At 39.1% G+C, this 24,966-nt stretch overlaps 1 protein-coding gene across 4 annotated transcripts in view; it reads left to right on the top strand.

Annotated features, from left to right (window-relative positions):
• per3 (period circadian clock 3) overlaps positions 1–24,356 on the top strand; it is a 33,707-nt gene extending 9,351 nt beyond the window's left edge. For 2 of the 4 annotated variants that reach the window (XM_055160897.1, XM_055160896.1), the window contains exons 5-23: positions 921–1,119; positions 1,556–1,607; positions 5,038–5,180; positions 5,498–5,576; positions 5,652–5,758; positions 6,002–6,158; positions 8,002–8,107; positions 8,513–8,641; positions 8,975–9,083; positions 10,178–10,289; positions 10,627–10,760; positions 11,405–11,569; positions 12,915–13,166; positions 17,930–18,594; positions 19,054–19,254; positions 19,945–20,137; positions 20,679–20,862; positions 21,365–21,515; positions 22,216–24,356. In XM_055160897.1, the coding sequence (XP_055016872.1) occupies positions 921–1,119; positions 1,556–1,607; positions 5,038–5,180; positions 5,498–5,576; positions 5,652–5,758; positions 6,002–6,158; positions 8,002–8,107; positions 8,513–8,641; positions 8,975–9,083; positions 10,178–10,289; positions 10,627–10,760; positions 11,405–11,569; positions 12,915–13,166; positions 17,930–18,594; positions 19,054–19,254; positions 19,945–20,137; positions 20,679–20,862; positions 21,365–21,515; positions 22,216–22,353 (3,276 nt within the window). In that variant the 3' untranslated portion in view covers positions 22,354–24,356. Of the gene's footprint in view, positions 1–920; positions 1,120–1,555; positions 1,608–5,037; positions 5,181–5,497; positions 5,577–5,651; positions 5,759–6,001; positions 6,159–8,001; positions 8,108–8,512; positions 8,642–8,974; positions 9,084–10,174; positions 10,290–10,626; positions 10,761–11,404; positions 11,570–12,914; positions 13,167–17,929; positions 18,595–19,053; positions 19,255–19,944; positions 20,138–20,678; positions 20,863–21,364; positions 21,516–22,215 lie in introns of all 4 variants that reach the window. The other 2 variants (XM_055160895.1, XM_055160894.1) reach the window with 1 other exon arrangement.
• Positions 24,357–24,966: the final 610 nt, after the last annotated feature.

The following is a 24,966-nucleotide window of genomic DNA, read 5'->3' as shown; positions in this document are numbered from 1 at the left end:
GTTTTCACACGTTACTGCACTTTGTGGATCAACCCCAGTACGTACTAGATTTAGTTATGTTTACTTTGTCCTTTTTCACATACACCACATTTTATTCACCGCAAACATGCACCATGTGCCACGTGAGGCATCAGCTGATCTCCAAACTTCGTATGACAACGCGCTTCAGACAGCTCCATGCACACACGCTTGCCGATACAACTTTTCTTTCACCTGTGGCTGAATACACTGTGAGGACTGTATGCTGGTGGTAGAGGAGAGAAAGCTTTTTGAACCACAGACTGACTCAGGCTTATCGGTGCACAAACAGGCAGGAGACAAGTCCACCGATATTAACTTTCTTCAAATTTCCTGGTCAGTTGAATGTGTCAAACAGCAACTCTGCGGTGCCGATTCCTTTTAAATAGGCCTATATTTTCCAAGCTTTTTTTTTTTTTACCAAATTCCAAGCACTGCTACCTGCACTGCTACACGGCCACTGCAATTTGCATAGAACAGCCCAAAGTAGTGACAGTGTGAAAACAACCTTAGTTACATCTCATTTGGATACAAAACAAGAGGCCTCTGAAAGTCCTTATTTATCTGGAGTTTGACAGCCTCTCCCGTACGTATGCATAGGGCAGGACAGAACAGAGTAAATCAGGATGTTGATACAGTCAATTATCCAGGTGGGATCCGTTGCCAAACACAAATTAAATGCAATTTCTATGAAACGCTATGGATGCATTGATAATTTCAATTTGATATTTTTCCAGTAGATTTCAGTCCTGCTATTAATAATAAAGGACAGATATTTTTCAGAGGCCTATTGTTGCTGTCCATATGGCTCCTTTGGTTTACATTTACTGCAGTGTACAGTGTGTGAGAGCCTGCCCCGCTGTGTGATTGCTGTGTGTGCGTCTCTTTTGCTTCCCCCACAGGACTCGTTTGTAGTGGTCTTCTCTCTGGCCACCTGCCGCGTGCTCTATGCCTCAGAGCAGGCTCCCAGCATCCTTTGCTGCAAGAGGAAGTTCCTGGAGTCGGCGAAGTTTGTCGAGCTGCTTTTCCATCAAGATGTGAATGTGTTCTACTCTCACACAGCCCAGCCACACCTGCCACCATGGAGCAACTCCCATACAGGTGAGAGAGAGAGAGAGAGAGAGAGAGAGAGGCAGAGAGAAGGATGGAGGGAGAGAGAGAGACACAGACAGACGAAGATGAAGATAAATAAATGGGAGAGCTGGAGAGAGGATGAAGAGAATGGATAAGGGAGGGATTGCAAGGGGATGGGGTAAAGGGGCACTTGACAATTTACTAGCTGGACTCTCCAACCTTTTAAACAAGGTAAAACATGCTGCAATATAGGAATGGGTGATATTGGCTCCAATATTGGTGGAGTTTAACTGATATTATTAATTTTCACATTTGTAAAACAAAAAATTAAAAAGATTATTTGTGACTTTTTTTTTTTTTTTTTTTTTTTTTTTTAGAAACTGAAAAAAATCTGTCAGCAGTTAAATGTGATATTGCACAATTTATTGAGCTTTACTCATTCCTCTTCTGTTTGTATCTGCAGCTGGAGTCTTGTTCGACTGTGCTCAGGTCAAGTCCTTCTTCTGCAGAATCAGGTCAGTACTTTTCTGTGCCAAGTATTGACTTGCAAATGGATTTTTGTGAAGGTAAATTCCTAGGGCTGCATGATATACCGAGACGATATACCATCTGCATTTCCACATCTATTATAATGTATTTGGTATGTTGGTTGGAAAGCCTAATTTCTGTGAAGTATTGTTTGTCTTTTGCATAATTCTTTCACATTCTACACAAATTAAATCTGTCTATAGTGTAAAGATGCAAGACTGACATGTTTTAAATGTGCCCAGTAACAATTATTATTTGAAAAACTGACTCGCAGATTAAATTATACTAAGACTGGATGAATTTGTAATGACATTGAATCATTTTCTACAAACCAGCTCCTAGGGACTCTAAATCACAGATGAGGTGTGCTGTTGGGTGTTTGTAACTAGATTAGATTTGATTGTATTAGACTCAATCAATAGTTAAGTAGCATGAAGTACAAGAAGTACTCCAGCTGCAGTGGTTATAAAATGGGGGTAGGGGGTACAGTGTAATACTGTGAAGCAAGTACTAGTAGTAAAGTATATATATTTTTAAAATCTAATATCTAGAGATAAAGAGGGACAAAATTCATATTACTCACTGTATAATGCCTTGGCTTATCAGTCCAGTTTTTTCCTATTTTTAACTTTTGTAATTTCAGAATTAAGTTCACAGTGCATTTTAAAAAATCCAGGAGAATTAACATTTGAGAGCAGGTCACAGCTAAACTAATACAAGAGTCACATTCATTACAGAACATGTTTGTGGAAGTCTAAACTGCAGGTTTCAGATACAGTAAAATTCAATAAATTATGTTTTGTTGTTTGAAGAGGCCATTACATTGCCGTAAATGACAGCAGTCTTTACATTTAGGGGTGTCAAATTATCGCGTTAATTGCGATTAATTAATTACAGTCATATTTAGCGCGTTATGTTTTTTAATCGCGTTAATCTCATTTTTAATCTCTAACTTTAGTGTTTCTGTATGCGAGTTGCTTTATTATAAAACCTGTTTTTATGTGTTGTTGGGACAACAACACACACACACACACACACACACAAAAAAACACATTTATAATTTTTTTTATTTCGGTAATTCCACTCATTGCCGGAAACCCACACAAAACGCGCGCACTAAGAGCGATGTGAATGTCATGTTAACGTTGGCGGCGTCAGTCGCACAGTGGACGAGGTCGTAGAGCCAGTAGAACAGAGTCATCGTCATTAACCTGAGAACGCGCGGACCACGTTTCCTTCCGTAGTTACTGCACGGACACCGACGTGCTCCCGTGAGCCGCGTGTGGATTGTGTTTTCTCGCGTACGCTGCGTAAACCGCGCTTCCTCCTGTGCGCCTCTAAACCAGAACTAACACCAAGACTAAAACCAGGACTTGTCTAAACCAGAACTAAAACTAGAACTAAAACTAGAACTAAAACTAGAACTAAAACTAGAACTAAACCTAGAACTAAACCAGGTCTAAACCAGGTCTAAACCAGGTCTAAACCAGGTCTAAACCAGGTCTAAACCAGGTCTAAACCAGAACTAAAACCAGAACTAAAACCAGTGATCTCATATATAAAGCATTTCTCTATCAATAATATTTTTAATATGGTTAAGGAAAGACTGGACTTTTTATTGTCTTTAAGTAGACAAAAGTTATTATGTTCAGATTTCCTCGTCTTTGCTACTTTACAGCAAACAGTTTCTTATTCATGGAGACTTGGGCTCAACAGCCAATTTGGAGAGATTTGTTAAACAATAAATGACTTTATATATTTTTTGTTCTATATCAGTCTTTTGATCTGCCACAATAATGTAATAATGAATTTAAATGAAAATACATCAAATTGAAGGCTTTTCTCAGCAATTTTTAGGTGAGATTAAAATGAGATTAATTAGATTAATTAATTACAGATCATAATTAATTAATCTTTTTTTTTTATCGCATGACAGCACTATTTACATTATTTGTATATATATTATTATTATATAGTAATGTATTGTAATGTATTCATGGATCTATAGGCAGTCACACTTGCTTAGTTCACTTTTTTATACAGTTTATGTTTGTAATCAATAGTTGGGTAAATCTACAACCACAAGAATTGTTTAAACACTTTTAATAGAGCACACCTGACTTATTTTCTTTATGTAATTTCTTTAAAAGTTTATGGTATTCTTTTTGCATTATTTAAGATGAGGTAATTAAACCTGGTCACAAAAGTAACATTAGAATACTGTATTGTCTAATCTTTAGACAGCAATACAGTAATGTTTTAGACTACAGTGTTTTAGACTTTAAAACTTAGTGATGGGTAGATGAGGCCTCAAGGTGCGTGTAACACATTTCCAACACACTGTTGGTGTGTTCTATAACGCCATCTGGTGGTTTAAAAAAAACCCTGCTTCCTATGCAGAGGCATTGACACAGCGCAGGGCTTGTTTCATTCAGACATGTCAACACTCATTTGTGATAGTTGCAGTCTGATATTCCAACAAATGAAAGACCTGACCAAGAAGGTAATGCAATCTTGTGTCATTAAAGCAAATCGCAGCCTATTGTAGAATAAAGTACACGTATATGTGATACATGACAAGATGACGATGTTAAAATAATATAGTTATTTCAGTAAATCTGTGATGAGGTTCATGTGGGACTGATAAAAATGAGCCCACACTGAACAGGCCTATCTTCTGTTTCTCTGTGGTTCTGTCATGATGAACAGACACAGCGACAGATTTGAGCCTCGCGCTCCTCGCTCTAAACGAGCTGCCTCAGCGTTCCTGACACAAACAACACCAAATGATACAGTAGATGTATCGGTTATGTGACTTTTCTTAAAGCGATACACACAGCAACACAGCTCGACACAGGTGTGACTTGCTGAGCTCGACACATGTGTCGACTCGTTTGGCTCATCACTAGTGTAAGTCTGCAGAGGTCTGGCTGTCACAGACGTGCCATTTGCTCTGACTCAACCCTCTCCATTACAAATGCATCGTGGCTCATGTCTGGACCATGTGAAGCCGGGGTTTATTTGGCTCAAAATCCCACTTCAATAAATCGTCATTTTAAAGATGTTTTTAAAGTTTTTAAAATATAAAAATTACCGCATGTCAGGTCTTGCACTAGTTTTCAGACATACATTATTGATGTATTTTTCCCCATTATGATCTGGTATTAAATACAAATTCTCATTCTTGTCATAGTGCAGTTCTTTATCTGAAAAATGGTAACATGATTTGGATATGATTTGGAGACCACCGTAGTGTCCTTAATGAATGGGAAACACAAACACTGTGGCCACTTAACAATCCCAGTTGTTTAAGTAATCTGCCAAAAAAAATGCTCTTACAAAACCAGAACTACATTTGAAAAAAAGATTCAAAGGATCATGGCCAAACTATGCTTTGTTTATATTTGTTTGTTCTAGAGGAGGGAAGGATCGCGAAGGCGAGATGCGGTACAACCCATTCAGGATCACTCCGTATCTGCTGAAGGTGCAGGGGACTGGGGCGGAGGAGGAGGAGCCCTGCTGTTTGGCTCTGGCCGAAAGAATCATCTCTGGATATGAAGGTGAGACTGAGCAACTCTGCTTGTTCATGGACATGCTTTGCCTGTAATCAGTGCCATTAAAATATATTAACATTTTAAAATGCAGGATAGATAGATAAAGGTAGCGTCAACTTTTCTCCATGGAGATCAGGCCAAATTACAGGCTAGTGCAGAGGCGACTCTGCTCATGTAAAGAAAGCTTGTTTAATACCATAACATTCCAGACAAAAGTAATTACATCCCTTCTGAGACAAGCTTGTGGCACACCTTCCACAATAAAGTTACATGATTTTGAGTCAAAGTGGCACTGTCATTTATTCAATCTAAATGTTTTTCAGCTCCTCGTATCCCAATGGACAAGAGAATCTTCACCACCACTCACTCCCCTGGCTGTGTGTTCCTGGAAGTGGATGATCGGTCAGTTCTACATTAGTACTTGAATGGTTTGATATTTATAGTTCATTAGTTAATAATTTTAATTTCTGGTTTCAGAGCGGTGCCGTTGTTGGGTTACCTGCCTCAGGATCTGATCGGGACCTCTCTGCTCACCTCTATCCACCCAGATGACCGCCCACTCATGCTGTCTATGCACCGAAAAGGTACAAGCACAAAAAATAAGAGAAATATCCTTAATAAGAGATTTTTTTTTCCCCCCACATGTAGTTGTGCACAACTAGTTTTTGCTCATTGCAGATATGTTGTAAAATGTGGCTCTTGGTTAAATGTGTGCTGTATGAATCGAAATCATAAAAGTTTTTATACTCTAAATCAGGAAGTGAGATGTTGCTCTTAAAATTCCCATAATGGTAAAACCTGGCTAAACCCTTGTCTCCTGTGCACAGTGCTGAAGTATGCAGGGCAGCCTCCCTTTGAGCACTCCCCTATGCGTCTGCGCTGTCAGAATGGAGACTATGTGACCCTGGACACCAGCTGGTCCAGCTTCATCAATCCCTGGAGCCGTAAGGTTGCCTTCATCATCGGGCGCCACAAAGTCCGAACGTAAGCACCTCATCAATGTTTTCAATTCCTTTCACTTTTTGCTTTTGCAAAAACCTAACTGTTGATGCTTTAGTATGTTATGTTTTCACCCCAATTTACTATTAACCTGGCTCCTGCCAGATTAATGTGTGTCACTCTAATGTGTAGAACACAATTCAGTCTGGAACGGCTCTCACTGAAGGCGATCTGAAAACACAGAGCATCATGATGACTATTTAATTTTTCAGCTTGTTCTGCTGTTGAGGCACTTTAATCGGATTCAAACGTTTGTTATATCCAGTTGAGAGAAAAGCAGACATCTTTCCCTTCACAGCTGCTTACCGTCTGCTAGAGATGCGCAGATGGGCTGTTTTTTCATCCGCAACCGCGACACAAAACTCATCATCCGCCCGCTGTCCATTTTGCACCGAAGGTTTTCAAAACCGCACCCGCCCGCCATCCGCCGTTTGATTTTAGATTTTAGAACAATCATACAGCAAACAAACTAAGGAGCCTCGATAAAAATGCAAACTCTGTAGCTCATTCATTCCAGAATTCGCTCAGCGTGTATGTTTGCATTCTTAATTGTCCGTAACAACCCCAAACTTACCTGGTTTTCTTGCACAGCTAATTAATTGACAACGTTTTCCGACTAGGCTATTTTTGAACCTTCTTGCCTTCGTGTTGGATGTTGTTACATTCTGAACATTCTGCCATTGCACGATGTTATTTCAAAGTCATAGCCTCACTCCATCGGTCTTTCTTTAAGTTTTAAAAACCCCGAGTGGCAGTCTGCGCTATAATGTCTGCGTGTTTTAAAATATAACTGATATCGAAACAAAATGGACAGATCATCTCATCCAGATGAACCTTTATTGAAATCAGGAAATGCCCTCTTTATATGCCAATTGAAATAGGCAAGAAAAAATATGCATAACTAAATAAATATGGCCCTATAGCCACTTATGTGTTGGCAAACAGCTGAAATAAATTAGAAATAATAAAATAAACTGCATATAATATGTGCCTCGTAAACCTTAGGCTATCAATAACCCGACACAACCTTAACCTTCAGAACATAAAAACGAGGTCAAATGGGCTAATTAAGGATATGACGTACACTTCATACTACAAGCATAGACAATGAGACTCGTCTTTTCAGATGTAGGCAACAATACTAACAATAACTTTTTTTTTTTTTTTTTTTTTTTTAACTAGTTAAACCGCCACCCGCCCGAATTTAATTAAAATATAATTTTTCGTCACGTCATCCGCCCGACCCGCGGATTAACCGCGGATACCGTGGTTGTAACCGCAATCCGCGCATCTCTACCGTCTGCATGTTTTTCATACAAAAGAAATTGACAAAATTTGGCTGAAATGTGTCTGTCTGCATTGCCATGTTTGTTTTCATTCGTTGGAGTACTTCGCCCAGATAGATTTTCATAAGTTTGTGACCTCAAAAATATTGCGAGAATCCATCTTTTTTTTTTTACTATAATAAAGTGAAAAATATCAGGACTGCCCTGTTCTGGTTGTTTGGTAAATTTGAGTTTTGTATGGTACCATTTAAGGAACTCTTGAAAAATTGTAAAAGGTCTTATTGTCAATTTTTCAAGAATTCTTCAACTGCAATGCAATTTTACTGTACTAAACATGCTATACTATAAACATATAAATAACATATAAATGTTTATATTAACACACAATGCCAAGCTTTGTTTAGAAAAGCATGGTATGCGTAGTGCATCTTTTTTTTTTTAAGTTCTAACCAGAAAAATTGGTAGTTTATGCCTCACTGACTGTGTATAATATGTTGCATTTTGTTTTGTTTTTTATTAAAGGCTTTTTTTCTAAATTGTAGGAGTCCCCTGAATGAGGATGTGTTTGCTGCCCGTACAAATGATGATCTGGTCCCTTATGAAGAAATCAAAGATCTGCAGGCCAAGATCTACAAACTCTTTCTACAGGTAATATTTATTTTTAGATACACAAAGACAAATATCAGTTTACACAAGAGTTGCAGTTTAAAGTTTATTTAAATGGAATGAGAATTCTACAGATTACATTAAGCACATCTTATTTCCAAAGTTTTTAATACCATCTTTCTTGTCGCAAAGTATTTAAAAAGATAATTAAATATATATATATATATATATTTTTGATTTTTTTTTTTTTTTCTGTTTTAATCAGTGCAAAATTGGAATAGGTAAATGGATTGATACTTTGAATTTTCTTATATTTTTTTATTAAATACAAGACAAGTTCATCTCTTGCATAAATGTATTACTTAAATTTACATTGTTACAACATCTCTTCTTACCATGTTTTTTCTGAATATTCTTTAAAATACCATCTGCCTCTTTCCTGCTTAGCCTGTGCACAATAACGGCTCGAGTGGGTACGGGAGTCTGGGCAGTAACGGCTCTCATGAACATTACATCAGTGTGGCGTCTTCCAGCGACAGCAATGGAAACCTGTGGGAGGACTCTCACAGGGAGCCGGTGAGACTGTTACAGAAAGTACACTCAAAATAGTTGATCAGATTTGTATATTTTTGTCCCTTCTGCAAAGATTAAGAGTCTTATAATAATAATAATAATAATAATAATAATATAATATAATATTAAAAATAATTTGTGCCTTTTCAGTAGTAGGTTTTAATGATGGCTTCATCTGAAATAATCATGCAATTCATCGCATTCAGAGTGGAGAAAAAAAAGTTGCTCAGTGTCTCCCCGTTCTTTTCAAGCCAACAATTACAGTAGAAACACTTAATTTCCAACTGTGCATTTCAAATAAATATTTTTAAGGCTTTAACCTTCTGTGTCTTGTAGATGACGCTGCAGCAGCTGTGTGCAGATGTGAACCGGGTGAAGAGCTGGGGGCAGCAGGCTTATTTCGACTCCACCCATAAAGTCACAGTTCTTGGGAAACCAGCCACAGGTATTAAACATACAGACTGTTCTTTCATCAAAAGTTCATTTTGGTCTTGCTTCTTAACACAAACAAAAGGAAAGGACTAATTAAACAAGGGCTAGACTACAATTAAGAACCATCTATCCAAAGATGTGACATTGAGTTTAAAATTTTTATCTCCGTTGGGAAATTCACTCTAGGTAACTCATTATACAGTAAAGTGCAGATGGCAAGAGCATGTACATGTAGTCAGATATTAATATAAATTAATCAGATTTTTAATATTATTAAAGCAAAAGTATCTTCAACTCTAACTTTCTTTTGACTTGGGACCGATGTAAAGCGTAACCAGAAACGAACTCCAGATTTAAACAAGGACTAAACCTGGTTTTGACTCAGTAATATAATATTTTTAATTATAATTTTATTATAATTAGGGCTGGGCAAAAATTTTTAAAATTAATTGCATGAGTTCGAGTGTGATTAATTGCGATTAATCACATGTTATATGCAAAACCAATTAATGAATTAAAAAGTGGCATATAGCGCACTTTTTTCAAATGTAAACGAAAGAGCCACACATTTGTTGTGCAAACAGCATTTCTTTCAGAGGGGAACTCTCAGGGCCTTCAAGGTATTCAGTGAAGGCTCAAGAAAAAATACTGAATGAATTTTTGTAATACTAATACATTTTTTCAATATTTTTTATGCAGTGAGTAATAAACACTATACTACTAATAATTTCTAGATCATTGTTATAAACTTGGACTAATATTTCTTGGGAAACAAAGGGTTAATATAATGGAATGGAAATGGCCCAGTCACAATTTTTCTTCCAGTGGTATCTGGGTAAATCAGTGACTCCCCCTGCAGCACTGAACTAAAGAAACACCTGCAGGACCTTCGGTGGCCGGAACAAAGTTTGAGATGACAGTTGTCGGCGATAATTAATTTGTTAATGCTAAATTAACGCATTAGCATGCCCGGCCCTAATTATAATATATTATATTTATTTTATAATATATTTTAATAATATGATATATAATATATATATTATATTTATTTCATATTTATATGTATCTATTTTATTATAATATTATATTATAATATTATAATAGCAGCAAATCTGCCTCCTGCTACATCAAACGCTGAGGTTCGAGATCCAGAGGAGGGAAGGAAACAGGCCCACATCCCCTCCTACCAACAAATCAACTGTGTGGACAACATCATAAGGTCAATATCCTCCTCTGCTCCGTCTAACCCTCTCCTCTGCACCCTCTGCTCTGTCTAACCCTCTCCTCTGCGCCCTCTGCTCTGTCTAACCCTCTCCTCTGCGCCCTCTGCTCTGTCTAACCCTCTCCTCTGCGCCCTCTGCTCTGTCTAACCCTGTCCTCTGCACCCTCTGCTCTGTATGTCCCTCTCCTCTGCACCCTCTGCTCTGTATGTCCCTCTCCTCTGCACCCTCTGCTCTGTATGTCCCTCTCTTCTGCACCCTCTGCTCCATCTGACCTACTCCTCTGCACCCCCTGCATCCTTTTCTCTAAAATTGATGTTACTGTCCTGTCTGTAGGTATCTGGAGAGCTGTACTGGGTCTGCACTGAAAAGAAAGAATGAATCAAATTCTTTAGGCTCTTCGTCGTCCTCTACTTCAGAAGATGATAAACCTACAGGAACTGCTGACGCTGCTCAGGCCGCCTCTGATGGTAAAAGAACTATGTCACAACTGTCAGTTTCTAGTTAAAAGGTGCCATTTTGAACACATGTGGCAAATTTAATAGCAGAGCCCCTGCTGACCACTCTTCGACCACCTACACTCAGTGTGATTAATTAATTCACACTGGAGAGAAGACATGTGTCTGTCAGTTTGCCCCACAGCAGCTGTGACTACAGTGTCTTGCCCTTACTTAGGTATGTGACTGAAATATATAGTTAAAGGTGCTGTACCTTTTTATTTTCTTCTTAAAAATATAAACCCGTAACATCTTAGTTATTTATGATTAGTTTATAAGCAGTTTTCTAAACTTCTAGAAGCCACAGTGGAGTTTTGTCATCACAATAATGCTAACAAACATAAGCATGCTAACGGTGCACTTCATTATTAAATGCAGACAACAACCAGTGGCCTTACTTTTATCATTAGAGCTGCTTTTATATTATATCTGTAATGAAGCAAAATAAAATAGAACACAAAAGAAGGTACAGCCTTAAGATTTACTTTCAAATGCGCTTTAATACCGGAAAGCAAGTACTAATAGTACTATATTTTTTTTAAACAATATTTGTAATAGAAGGATTTGACTTGTATTTTCATAAATCTCTTCCCTTCTTTGTCCCCCCCCTCCCTCAGTGGTCCTGGACTCTGCTGTTTCGGTCACTCCCTCCGCCGCAGCAGTAGTGGGTGCTCCTCTCACAAATCTCTCATCTCTCTCCACTAAAGCCATGAGTGTGGTGTCCGTGACCAGTCAATGTTCCTACAGCAGCACCATAGTACATGTACCCCAGCCAGAGTCAGGTCAGTACTGTCGGTGTGGATACCGGGTCCATACTGGAAAATGTAATAGATCATGTATTGGTTCCCTGTCATCTTATATTCCGATTTAATTTAACACAGTACATTTTTTTTAATCAACTTTAACATACAAAATGGGTCTCATTTCGGTATGTATTTTTTCTAGGGATGGCCCTTTTTCTTATTTGCCTATGTTTACACATACATGTAACAAATTATTTTATAAATTTTGTTTTTGTTACGTTTACAAAAGTGAAAAGATCACAAATTGATAAAAATGTGTGGCCCTTGCTGTGGAATTAAAACTTAAATATTGGTATCTGTTAATGCTTAGAAATTCCTGATTTGTTGGCCAAGCCATGTGATAGAATTTGTCATCACTACCGAACCACTAGGTCATACATTAACATATGTGAAGAAAATTTTATGCTATTGTTTGTAGTGTGAGTTCACTAACAAATGTATGTGTAAAAATCCACACCTATGCCCCACAAGAAGTGCTTTACTTGGAGCAACAGCTAAAAAAACAAGAGGACCATTTAAGTATAGACAACAGCAGATGAAGTAGTTATTTAAATCTCACTCATCTGTTGCTCTCACAAATTATTTGACTAATATCCAGATACATTAAAGAGTCCATATAATACAATTTTCAGATCTATGTTATGTTTCCTCATCAAAAACATACCTGGAATTTATTTTGTTTCATTTACACAGGCTAAAAATTTGTGTGATTTATGTGTTAAACATGACTTTTTCTCTCAGACAGAACTCCCTGAACCACCTTGTGATGCCATGTGGTAATACAGGAAGTGCTTTACTGTGTTTTGAAACTATAGACCTTCACTAGAATCATTTTGGAAATTCCAAGGTTGAAATTGACAATCTCCACTAAACAAAACGTAAAAGGTATTTGATAACTTAAACTACCGCGTCATGACATCACAAGGTGGAACAGAGCATTTTGGGGTTTGGAGATGAAGATAAATAATAAAAGGTTACTCAGATGTGTGTTTTTATATTTGTATTTTTGAAGAGAAGGCAGCATTGTAACATGGTTTAAAGCTCACAAGAATCTGTTTTGTTCTAAAACAGAGAAATTAAAATGTCCTTTTATTGCACAAAATTTTCAGGTGGTGAAGTGAAACTGGGGTGGACTGTACAAGCGCAGCCAACCACAGTGCTGCTTTAATGTTGGTCATTTGGCGTTAATTATTACGGTCATAAACAAAGCAGATTTACAATTCTGTTAGCCTGTCCAAAATATTGTAATTGTGATGATACTATGAAAATTGGACATCATTACATCCATAGGTGTAACACTTGTTTGCTCTGGCTCCCCCCACAGAAGCCACAGCATTGGAGGATGCACCAATGGGCAGTGAGCCAACTGAAACAGCCCCACCCCCCACACGCCCCGCTCCCTCTACGGCCACGGAGGAGCGCCGGTTTGTGGGTCTGACCAAAGAGGTGCTGTCGGCTCACACACAGAAGGAGGAGCAGGAGTATGTGGATAGATTCAAACACAGGATCCTACAGAGTCCATACAGCTCCTATCTGCAACTGGACAACAGTTCCATGGCTCATTCACACCATCCAGGTATTAAGTCGTATATTATACTGTACTATATTATACTAAAAGATTTTAAAACATGTTTTTCTAATTATTCCTTGGTTTGGTGGGTAGTACCTGTGCTAAATATGCATCATAGTTCTACATCAGTTAAGTGGCAGTTTGTGGAGAAGAAAGCTGACAAAGTAGAGCTGACTTCTAAAATTGACTACTGAAATTTTGCATATTGATGATATGGGTAGAGATAAATTCTATAACTTGAGTATTTTTATTCACATTTTGTGAGTGTGTGGGATTTTTCTGTTGGCAAGCTGCACATGTAATGTGTTGCAGCTACAACTATACCATCTGACATATTTAAAAAAATCTTTTAAGTGGCTTCTAAGTGAGTGATTGGGCGCGCTCTTAAGTCTCCAATCCCATCAAAAAACGACTGCGACACCACCCGCAGCGCACGCAAACACGCACAGAGCAGACAGCGACCACACAGCGAAACACACTCACAGCCACACTCATCACTCCACGCCGACGAGGAATGGAACGGAGGAACCAACCGAAAAAGCGAGTGCAATGTGCCACTTCTAGCCACAACTGAACAACTGAGTCATTGCGAACACGCCAACAATCCAACGGTCCCAGACTCCACCCTCCCTACACGCCACAACTGAGCAAAGCCCAGAGTCACCATGAACGTGCCAAACAAAGTCCCACTGACCCATCTAACTGTTGTGTTTCGTTTAAAGTCGGGTGCTGTTTATTTCTGAAACAAGTTTGAAAATAGACCATTCAGTAACAGTGCGCCTTATAATCCAGAGTGCCCAATAGTGTGGAAAATATGGTAACTTGAGACATGACATGACAGAGTCAGACCAATATGAAGAGTGGGTGTTAGAAAGTCATTTTGAGAAATCAGGGAATCTGAATGTGTGTTTGCCTTTTTCTTTGGTACTGTTAATATGGAGATGTTTTTCCTTTTAGGTTAATGTCAGCACTGGTTTCTACGGCCCTATACTGGGTCGGCCTGGTGTCGCATCCTTTTGTTCTGTTTGGCCAGCTCATTAGGTCCAGCTTTGTTACTTTGTTTTAGGGCATAGGAGGGGTTTTTGGCATACTTAAAACTGACTCAAAACTTACAAACTCCACAATTTTTTTTTTTTTTTGCAACTTTATTTTTATTTGCTTAATAGAAAATATAAAAAAAAAAAGAAAAGAAAAGGTAACAACATAAAACAATAGAGAACATGAGGTATTGGGAGGAGTATTACCAGTGCAAAGAAAAATATGCATTGACCAACATTATAATTTCAGTGTCATAAAAGATTATTCAAATTCCATAGCTCCTAAATGAAATCCACTTCCCCCAGAGCTTCTTAAATTTAGTGGCCTTCAATCTGATGTTATGAGTTAACTTTTCCATGAGGTGAATATTCTCTACAATGTTTATCCATTGTCGTTGATTTGGAGCAACCGGGTTAAGCCAAAGTTTTGTAATGGCCTTTCTAGCTGCCGTCAATAAAATCTTTGTTAGATAAACGTCCTCCTTTTGTACATAATCTGCCATGTCTCCCAAGTACATAGCAGTGCATTTGTTGGGAATGTTGTATCCCAGGACTTTTTGAAGCAGTTTGTTGATTTCCAACCAGAAGACTTGGATCTTCGGGCAAGTCCAAAAGATGTGTGAGTGGTTTGCATCCAAGTGACCACAGTTCCTCCAACAAGCCTGTTGGATTCCAAGATGTTTACTTTTAATATGGGGTGTGATGAAGAATCTTATCAAGCATTTCCAATTAAATTCCCGCCACTGCTGTGAACTTGTACAAATTTGGAGTGATTTACACATTTGATACCAATGATCTTCTGTAATCAATATTCTTAACTCCTGTTCCCACTTTGTTTTCACATATAGTGAAGACACATTCAGATTCTCCATCAAACCATCATAAAGTTTTGACACAATCTTACTGTTTTTATTATGATGGGCACCACACATTATTTCAATAACTGGATTGACCTTGCCCAAAGACCTCTTCTTAATCTCTGTGTTGTAATAATGCCTTAATTGTAGGTATCTGAAGAAGTCCTGATTGTTTAGATTAAATGATTTTTTCAACTCCTGAAAGCTCTTTACCTCCTCATTTTTGATAATCAGGCAAAGAGCTGTTAAACCTCTGGCCATCCATTGTTTGAAAACAGAGTCATATATCCCGGGCCTAAAGTCCTTGTCTAGGGCTATCCATCTCAACATCCTCTGACTATTCTTTAGGTCTAATTGTTTCATTAGAGAGAACCACATTTCCAAAGAAAATATGGTTACCGGGTTAAGTTTAGTTTTAATTGTGTCAGGTATACTGTTCTCTCCTAGCAAAGTTTGGACAGCATAGCCCTGTATGTTGGTCTCAATGTTCTTCCACCCCGCAGAGTATGAATTATCACACCAGCGAACTAGAGGGCGCACTTGTGCAGCTTGAAAATATAGTTTTAAGTTTGGCAGAGCCATTCCACCTCTATTTTTGGGCAGCTGCAAAGTGGAAAAACGTATTCTTGCTTTTTTTCCACCCCATATGAATCTTGAAACCATTTTATCCCAAACTGCAAATTGCTGAGCATGAATTTCTATTGGGAGGGATTTATAAGTATAAGTATAGTAACCTAGGGAGTATATTCATTTTAATTACGCTTATCCTGCTACTAAAATCTAGTGGGTAAATTGACCATCTGCCCAAGTCGTTTCTGATAGTGTCAGTCAGAGGGTCATAATTTATTTTGGAGAGTGACTCGGGTCATTTTGGAATATTCACACCCAGATATTTTATAGATTTTGTTCTCCAATTAACATTAAATTCCTTTTGAATTTCCTCACTAGGTGAGTAATTGAATTTGATCAGTTGAGTCTTATCGATGTTCAACTTGTATCCAGAACATTCATGGATTTTTCTTATTACTTCCAAAAGCTTTGGGAGAGAATTGTCCAGGTCTCTCATGTATAACATGACATCGTCAGCAAACAGGCTAATTTTGTGTTCATTTTCCTGAATGAGTATACCTTTTATTCCATCCTCTTGCCGAATTGCCTGAGCTAATGGCTCAATGTACAGAGCGAAGAGGGTGGGGCTTAACCCACCCTGGTTCCTCTACTAAGGCAGAAGCGGTCTGACAGAGATCCATTTACTTTTATTCTAGCTGTAGGACCTTGATAAATTGTCTTAATGATTTTTATAGAGTTTTGGTAAAACCCAAATCTTTCTAACGTCTGGTATAAGAATTCCCATCCCACCCTATCGAAGGCCTTTTCCGCGTCCAAACTTATGAGGGCCGCGCTAAGATTACTGCTTTGTATTTTATGGAGTATATGGAGTGTTCTCCTAATATTGTCTTGGGTTTGTCTACCCGGCATGAATCCACATTGATCCTCATCAATCAACTCTGTAATGAATGATTCTAACCTTCTGGCAATAATTGAGGTATATAATTTGTAATCTATATTTAAAATTGAAATTGGCCTAAAATTGGAGCACTTCTCTCTGTCCTTCCCAGCCTTAGGTATTAAAGATTCAATCGCATCATTCCAGGATGGGGGAACCTGTCCCTCCTTTAATGTCCAGTTAAGAGATCTTAATATTGGGTTTAGTTTTTCACAAAATTTTCGGTACCATTCCGCTGGAAACCCGTCCCCACCTGGAGTTTTGTTGGCCTTCAGTCTTCCAATGGCCTTATTCAATTCCTCCATTGTGATTTCTTTGGTTATCATTTTGTTTTGGATCTCCCCGATACTGGGCAGGTCTAGTGAATATAAGAAATCTCTGATCAACTGTTTATCTACTGTCCCTTCTTGTGAATAGAGCCTCTGATAATATTCTTTAAGAATTTTCCCTATGATTTCAGGTTTAGTTCCCAAAAACATATGAGGGGGAAAGCCTCGCATTTATGGAGGGCCCCCTACTAGAATCAGCGAATAACTCAAATTGAGCTTCACTCATTCCAGTGTGCGTTATTAGCAACCCCAATGCAGAGCAATTAAACAAAGAATGAACAGTAACTTGAGGAAATAATTGGGTCTATTTAGAGACGGACAGTACCTATAGTTCCGGTGTATGGAGCTACACCGGTCTATGTTGAAACTCTTGAAGTCGGTCGCGCACTCGTTGGATGGCTCCGCTGTCACTTCGCCGTATATGCGCATGTTGGTTCTCCTTGCCCTCGATAGGGAGTCCTCTAGCTTATCTGTTAGCTTTTTCTGCTCCTCTATGGACTGTCTGAGAGCGCTGTAAGCCGTCGCAGCCCAAGTTTCAAGCCCCTGTACTCGATTCTCAACTTCGTCCAGACGCTTGTCGTGGTTCTGCACCGCTAGCTTGTTAGCCGTTAGCTGCTGGTTAGTTTCTTCTTTTAGTTTGTTAAGGTCTTCTTTCAACTCGCGTCTGAAATTATCTTTGAATTTGTTAAAGTCTGCTTTCAGATCTGTGCGGAGGTCCCTGATCTGTTTGCTGATATTTTTAATGCCCTCGTGAAGTGACTCTGTCTCGGTTGCCTCGTCATCTTCATCCGTGTTAGCATGTGCCTCGTCTTGTTCCTCCGAGTTTGACTGTTCTTTAGGTGCACGCATTTTTACCTTTTTCTTGGTCCCCCCGCGCATGCTTTCAAAGATATTAGTAACCGTCGAACTTGAATTTAAGGGGGAAAACTGCTCTGCCCTGAGGAGCTCAGGAATTAGTCAGCCATGTTGCTCCGCTGCCAACCGGAAGTCCCGAGACCAAACTCCACAATTTTTAACAATATTAAAACATTTTTCCCAGGGGACTACCTCCGACCATTCAGTGCTGGAGGGTTGAACCGCTCTCGAAGAGGGAAGCCCCGTCACAAGCGTCCCAAACCTCAGGGGTCTTCTGACAGTTACGCCTCTCCTGCCGGACCTCCACGTCGCCTCCCTGACTCCTCCTGGCCGTCCTCTGAATCCTCACAACCGCAGATGGTCCCCCCCTTTGGCCACACCACACAACTACAACCCCCATTCTTTCCTTTAATGTCGCACCAACCTACAGGTCCCACGGAACAAAATATTCGACCACAAAACGTGCAGCAACATCAAACTACAACTTTACCCACTCCTACAGTCTTTCAACCAGAGCAAAGTCAAATGAACTACAATTTCAATGTTATGCAGACTCCGAATATGCCGATTCAAATGGATACAATCCCAAATATTCACCCAAATTTCAGCAATATTCAACCAATTGCTCCTGCTCAGAGTATTAACCCTTATGTAGCACCTGTCATGGCTGTTCTGCTCCCCAATTACCCCACGTTTACCCCAGGATACCCCTCCATATACCCCATGTCCGCCCCCTCCATGCTGCCTCAGGCCCCCCTCACCATGACAGGTTTCAACCCAGCATCAGTGCCCTTCTCTCAACCTCCACTCTTCCAGAATCAGGGAGGACCGAACCAGGCTCCACCGCAGGTATGGAAGTCAAATAAAAATGGACAAGTGTACATTCACATTACATTACTAATTACAATTACTTACTACCAATATTATGAGGCAAGTGATTGACTGATTGCCCACTTTCATGAATAGGATAATAAATGTTTGAAAGCTTGCTAGGGGCTAATCAGCCTTGTGTAAGTATATATTTTTAAACTATAGGGTTAGAAATGTAATGTGATATTACTATTGTTTTTATTGGTGAAAAATTGCTATATGTGGTAACTAATGGTCACAATACCTATAACTTTATAAACCACCAAGTTTCTAAAATTAAAGTTCTGCTAAATGTTGCAATAACTTAGAAACTCTAGGTACGTACACATTAAAATGTTTTCCTAAATAAGTACAATGTGAAAATGTGCTTTAAATATAAAACCATTAATATTTGGTTAATCATGACACCCTCTCCGCCCTCTTACGTTCCTCTCCAAGGTGCCGCTGCTCTGTTCCCCCAGAGCGGGCTCCTCTGTGGGAGAGGAGGAAGAGACTACAGGGCCCAGACCTCTCTTCTCCAGCTCCAGGTCCAGTTCTCCTCTTCAGCTTAACCTTCTGCAGGAGGAGCTGCCCAAACCCAACGAGAGGCCGAATTCCAACCAGCTCAGTGAGAGCCTCCACGAGCAGATCAACAACCAGGTCAGAGGCACTATAAACTCTTTATATGACACAGGATTCAATTCAGTTTATTTGCAGTATAAAAAAAACACCTTGTAAAAAGGGTGTGGGAACCTCAGAGTGCACAGCATTCATTCATCCATTCAAATCCAGTCACACCATTAAAACATTATTTAGTGAAATGTATACAGTAATACTGCAGTAAGCACTTTATAAAGTGTGTGCTGTGGTTTAAAGTGATCATGGCCTGTGGGAAGGAACTTCTGCTGTGACGAGATGTAGTGCATTTAATGACACAGCTCTTGGGGTCAAAAAGACAGCTGTGTGCTGCCTGCCTTCTAGCTTTTTAACCTCCAAACCAAGCAAATGATGCACCAACCTTGCTTCAGTCTAGTCTAACTATAAGAAGCAGGGAGTTTACAGTCACAATAAGGTTGAGCGTTGTGAAAAGCTCGCTATAAACTCATTGTGAATAATTGTTAATAGGAATGCACTAGCAATCTCAACAAAATCAAGAAAAATGTTGGACCACTGCAAACCATTTAAAATGAACAATTTGCCCATTGTCCAATATTCAAAATTGTGTTCTCTCTATTTATATCTATGTCTATCGAGATATCACGATTGCACACCTACAGTATATATGCACCAGGGATTTAAAGGTGTGTTTGTGATCAAATAAAAATCATTCACACCTGTATGTGTTTCCAGGGCGATGGTCCGAGTGACTCTGGTAACCATGACGCTCAGTCCACTTCCTCGGAGCTGTTAGACCTGCTGCTCCAGGAGGACGCTCGCTCTGGCACTGGCTCCAATGCCTCGGGCTCTGGATCGGGAGAGTCTGGAGGTTCCCTAGGCTCTGGGTCCGGGAGCGGCTCTAACGGCACCTCTACCTCACACACTGGTACTAATACTCATGTTACTCTCATTGATTTGATTTCTGAGGTAACTGTTTTAAACCTTTACTTGTAATTGAGGATTATTCTAGCCATGTAATGGTAACTTGTAGGTTTTTAAATGTAGCTATTACAGAGTACATCTGAGATCCAAAACACTATTTCCCCGGCTTTGATTGTCCAGATTTGAGAGTGTATGATTTTAAAATGTCATTTTTAGCTTTTAAAATTTTAATTAAGTTAATTAATGTATTTATTTTACAAAAGACTGATCTAAAATTCCATAAAAGTTAACTAGTACTTTAGTAAAAGAAAACAACAATGTAGAACATTCAATTTAAAGTAGAATTTTAGAGCAGTATCTGTACTTTTTTCTATGATAATAAGCTGGTTTGTATAGTGAGGATTGATTGATCTTTACCATTCCTCACTTTTTTACTGAAGATTTTATCCAAAGTTCAATAACGTTTTCATGTTGTGCTGAATCTGTATCAACTTTCCATTAGCATTCAATTATTTCTCACCATTTTGTCTTCTTCTCGTTCTCAGGCAGCAGTAACAGTAGTAAGTACTTTGCCAGTAACGACTCTTCGGACACTTCTCGAAAAGTGCGAAAGAGCCAGGATGCTCCACCAGACCCTCATGGGTTTGAGTCCCGCGTGGAGAACTCTCTGTGGAGCATGATCCAACACACGCCTGAACACGTCATGATGACATACCAGATACACACCAGGTCAGAATATACAGTAGCCTTCAAATCTACCAGACATGCACCTTACACCTTACTTTACGCATTGCAGCAGCGGTTGTTTTAGTTTTGAGAATGCTTCATCAGTGGTAATCTAGACTGTTTTTTGTGATCAATGTTTCGGCTCCCATCCAGAAGCCATTTTCAACAGAACTGTCTTGAGCCACTAAGAATTAATCTTTTGTAGTTCAGATGTTTTCTGTGGCGCTCAATGGCAGAATATTACATTAATGATGGTGTATCAGTAAATTTTATATTTCAGTGAAAACACTTGTTAAAAATCAAGAGATTACTTCATGATAACATCCCAGATGTTGTACATTATATGTAGTCTTTCAATGGATAAATCACAGACAAACAAAAAAAAAAACATGTTAAGGAACAGTGCTAGTAAAGTGTTGTCAACATAATCATGGGATTAATTAGACTGACTTCAAGAAGTGCAATTTCATGAAATGTAACGTACTCTATATGTTTTTAAATACAGGGACCAGAATGAGGTTTTGGCAGAGGACCGGGAGAAGTTGAGGGCACTGCAGCCACTTCAGCCCTGGTTCAGTCAAGAGCAACGAGAGGAGCTCGCTGAGGTGCATCCATGGATCCAACAGCAGACCATACCCCAGGAGATAGACACACAGGTGAGACGAGACCTGGACCAGGACTAAACCAAGCCTGGAGCAGGTTAATACTGAGACTGGACCAGGACTGAACTAGGACACTACCTCGGGAGATGGACATACAGGTGAGAATTGGACCAGGACTAGAATTGGATTCTATCAGGACCATACAGCAGGATATGGCCAAAGACATGAGACTGCGACTGGAACTATACTGGAATTGATCCAGTACTATGCTGGTACTGAAACTGGGACTAGGCCAGAACTGAACAAGGACCCTACGCACAGGTCAGAAACTGGACCAATAATGAAAGCAGGACTAGATCAGGACCAGGATGAATCGACTCTTAACCATTAACTGCAGCAAGATTGACACATCATTTTCAAGTAACACCATTTTGCTTACTTTGCATTTTTTTAAGAAAAAACAAAAATGGAAAAACATGTAATTTGGGAAATTTTGTGCATGATTAGACGATACTAAACTTGGACTCTATAAGGACTAGGCCTGATCTAACCCAGCTCACTAATGAACTACATTCATACTAGACAATTTATGAATGCACCATCACTAAATGTCTTGTTGAATGTCGGGCTAAAACAAGTGAGTGTGAACCTTATTCTGTACTACCCCAGGTCTATATCTGTTTAACCAGCCTAAACTAGAACCAACTGACTTCATGAGCACTATATTTGATCTAACCTCCTTCTTCTCTCCCAGGGCTGTGTAAGTTGTAACTCCAGCGCTGCTCCAGGACCCCCCCTCTCACCTCACGTCATGGCCCCAGACAGCTCCTCCGTCCTGGACACTTCCTCCCAACCCGCCCCCCTCATCCAGGACTCCTCCGAGGACACATGAATCTCCAACCAATCATCCACTCAGCTTTATACCAGAAATCTGTCTTTTTCATGCGCACAGTGTCCCACTTCTGAACATGTGACATAATAAAAATGTTTTAACAGAGAAAGGCCGGCCATTCAGAGACTATTTATCAGAATCGACTGCCTTTTTGGGACCATGAATACCATACCTCTAAATGCTATTTAAAATGACCACATCCTCTTACCGTGAAGGAAGTCTTTTCAAAGTAAAGGTTTTCTTGGTAAGTTTTGTGGCTTTTATTTTGAAGCACTGTGGACAATCCCAGTCTTGTGTATATAAAATGACTGGAAGACAAAGGATTGTGCTGGCCAAGATGCGGCGAGATTTGCACGTTGTTGTAAAGTTTTGCTGACTTTTTGTGACCGATACTCAATAAACAGTTGCTGCTCATGTTTTATTCTGTTAAATATTTTAAATTTCAATTTTATTGTTAATGTTTGACTATATATTCTTTGCTCACTCATGAACAACAATGGAAATGTCAATCGTGCTACACAAATCTAACTATACAGCAAACAGCCAAAATATTATGACCATCGTGACTACTTTTTATAGGGGAGCAAGTGAATTTTTTGTCATCAAAGTTGTTAGAAGCGGAAAGGTGCACTATGTCATTTTTCTGTTTGAGGATTCGACACCTGCTTGTCCTCATGGAGATGAGCACTTTGCCTGGAATGTTCCACAGCATAGCATTAAACCTGTCTATTTGCATTTAGTTATGTTTTTATTGCTCAAAAATACATTGAAAACATGTATTCTTACTTGGAGAGTGGACTTCCCTCTCCACAGACCTGACCATACGCCATCTCCTACTTGATTACATAGCTATACAAGTTTATTGCCATCCAGTGGAGCATTTCAGGCAACGCAATAACCTCTCTGTGAAGACAAGAGGGTGACACACACTCAGTTACATAGCATATCTTTGAGAATGTTTGCTTGTTTGGTAAATTATGTCTTCACGCTTGGGTCAGAGCATCTCCCAAAACTGCAGCTCTTGTGGGGTGTTCCCAATGGTCAGTATTTATCTGTTAGAGGTACTGTAGACCTGGTTTGGACCTGGTTTAGCCTTGATTTAGCCCTGGTTTAGCCCTGGTTTAGTCTTGGTGATATGTAGCTCTTGAAGACTGTTTGATTAGTCCGACTTGTCTTGTTTTAGCTCACATGGTCATAATGTAAGGGCTTATTGCTGTATATAATCATAGTATTGTTTTCTACCTGGTCGAAAACCTCACTTGTTCACTTGGTGTAATTGTATCTTATTGGAACACCATCCCTTTAGACTGTGGCTGACAGAGGCTGTATAAATGTGAGGGCGAAAGATGTAAGCTCGCTGGCCATTTTATTAGGTCCTCTTCTAAGTCAAGAGTGATTAAACCTGGACTGAAAAGGACTGAACAAGGTCTAAGGGTCAGTTGTCATGATTTGGTCCTAAAAACCTTAAATACATTCTATACCTAATCTGGACTTAGTTTGTTTCTGTTCCAGTTCTGGTTTAGTTTTGAGTTTACTCTTGGTTTAGTACCAAATGTGAAAGTGTGAATGCACCTTTTTATTCTTTTTTTTTTTTCCCCCTCATTCTTGCTACTTAACCTGGACTAAAACTCAGCCCTGCCTTCATTATATCTGGACAATATTTTTCTTGTTCCTCCTTTGCTAAATTTATTCAATAGTCCCATTTAGAAACATTAGAACAAACGTACCTAAGAAAGTGGCCAGTGTTTTGACATTTGTTGCTCACTTTTCTTGTATTTTAATGAACTCCTTTCCTGTTTGTGCGAATGTGTGTGAGAGCTGCTTCCTTTCAAACTGTGTCCAAACAGGGTTTTCTACCGTTTTTAGAAATATAACACTACAATGTATTTTATATAGAAAATGTTCACAAAACCATTTCTTTGCAAATGTGTAAAAAGCCATTTTGGTTTCAATTCAGGGAGTGTTTTGTGACAAAGGAATGAATAAAATTATGTGACATTCAACAGATTTTTTATATTTTTTTACTTTATTAAATTTGTTCTTAACTATGCTGCGGGGTCAGTCACCTGCTTATCTCTATTCAGATTTTTATTGCGTTGTAATGTTACACAATATGGCATTATTAAACTGATCTATCTTGCATTTATTCTAATTACATGTCTTTTCATTGCTTGCTTGCCAACGATCTCACCTGTAACATGTCCTGTTAGTATTGCCTGGCTGTCTCCATGGAGATCGCCAGTCCAAGTTACAGGTCAGATCTGTGGAGAGGCGACCTAGCTCACAGTAAGAAGTCATGTTTTTGAATGTATGTATTTTTTGGAATAAAAAGCAAATGCCCAATCGATAAGATAAAGGCCATACTGTGGGGAACATTTCAGGCAAAGCAGTATAATCGCCATGGAGACAAGCTGAAAAGTTAACATAGTGCTCATTATAAGCAGGAGAAGTTGAAAATTGAATAGGATTATGAAGGCCTATTTACTTATAGATATTTTAATTTTGACCTTGTGCCTTTGTAGCCAATAGTTACAAGAAGCAGAGTTAATTGTAGGACTTTATAAGAACTACAACTTCACATACAACAAATAGTTAAAGAATGATTCAGGTTTA

This window comes from Boleophthalmus pectinirostris, unplaced genomic scaffold, assembly GCF_026225935.1.
Source record: "Boleophthalmus pectinirostris isolate CB_2022bp ecotype Guang Dong unplaced genomic scaffold, ASM2622593v1 HiC_scaffold_3, whole genome shotgun sequence".
Classification (NCBI taxonomy): domain Eukaryota; kingdom Metazoa; phylum Chordata; class Actinopteri; order Gobiiformes; family Gobiidae; genus Boleophthalmus; species Boleophthalmus pectinirostris.
The sequence above is the reverse complement of the archived record's forward strand: the minus strand, read 5'-3'. Positions and strand labels throughout refer to the sequence as shown.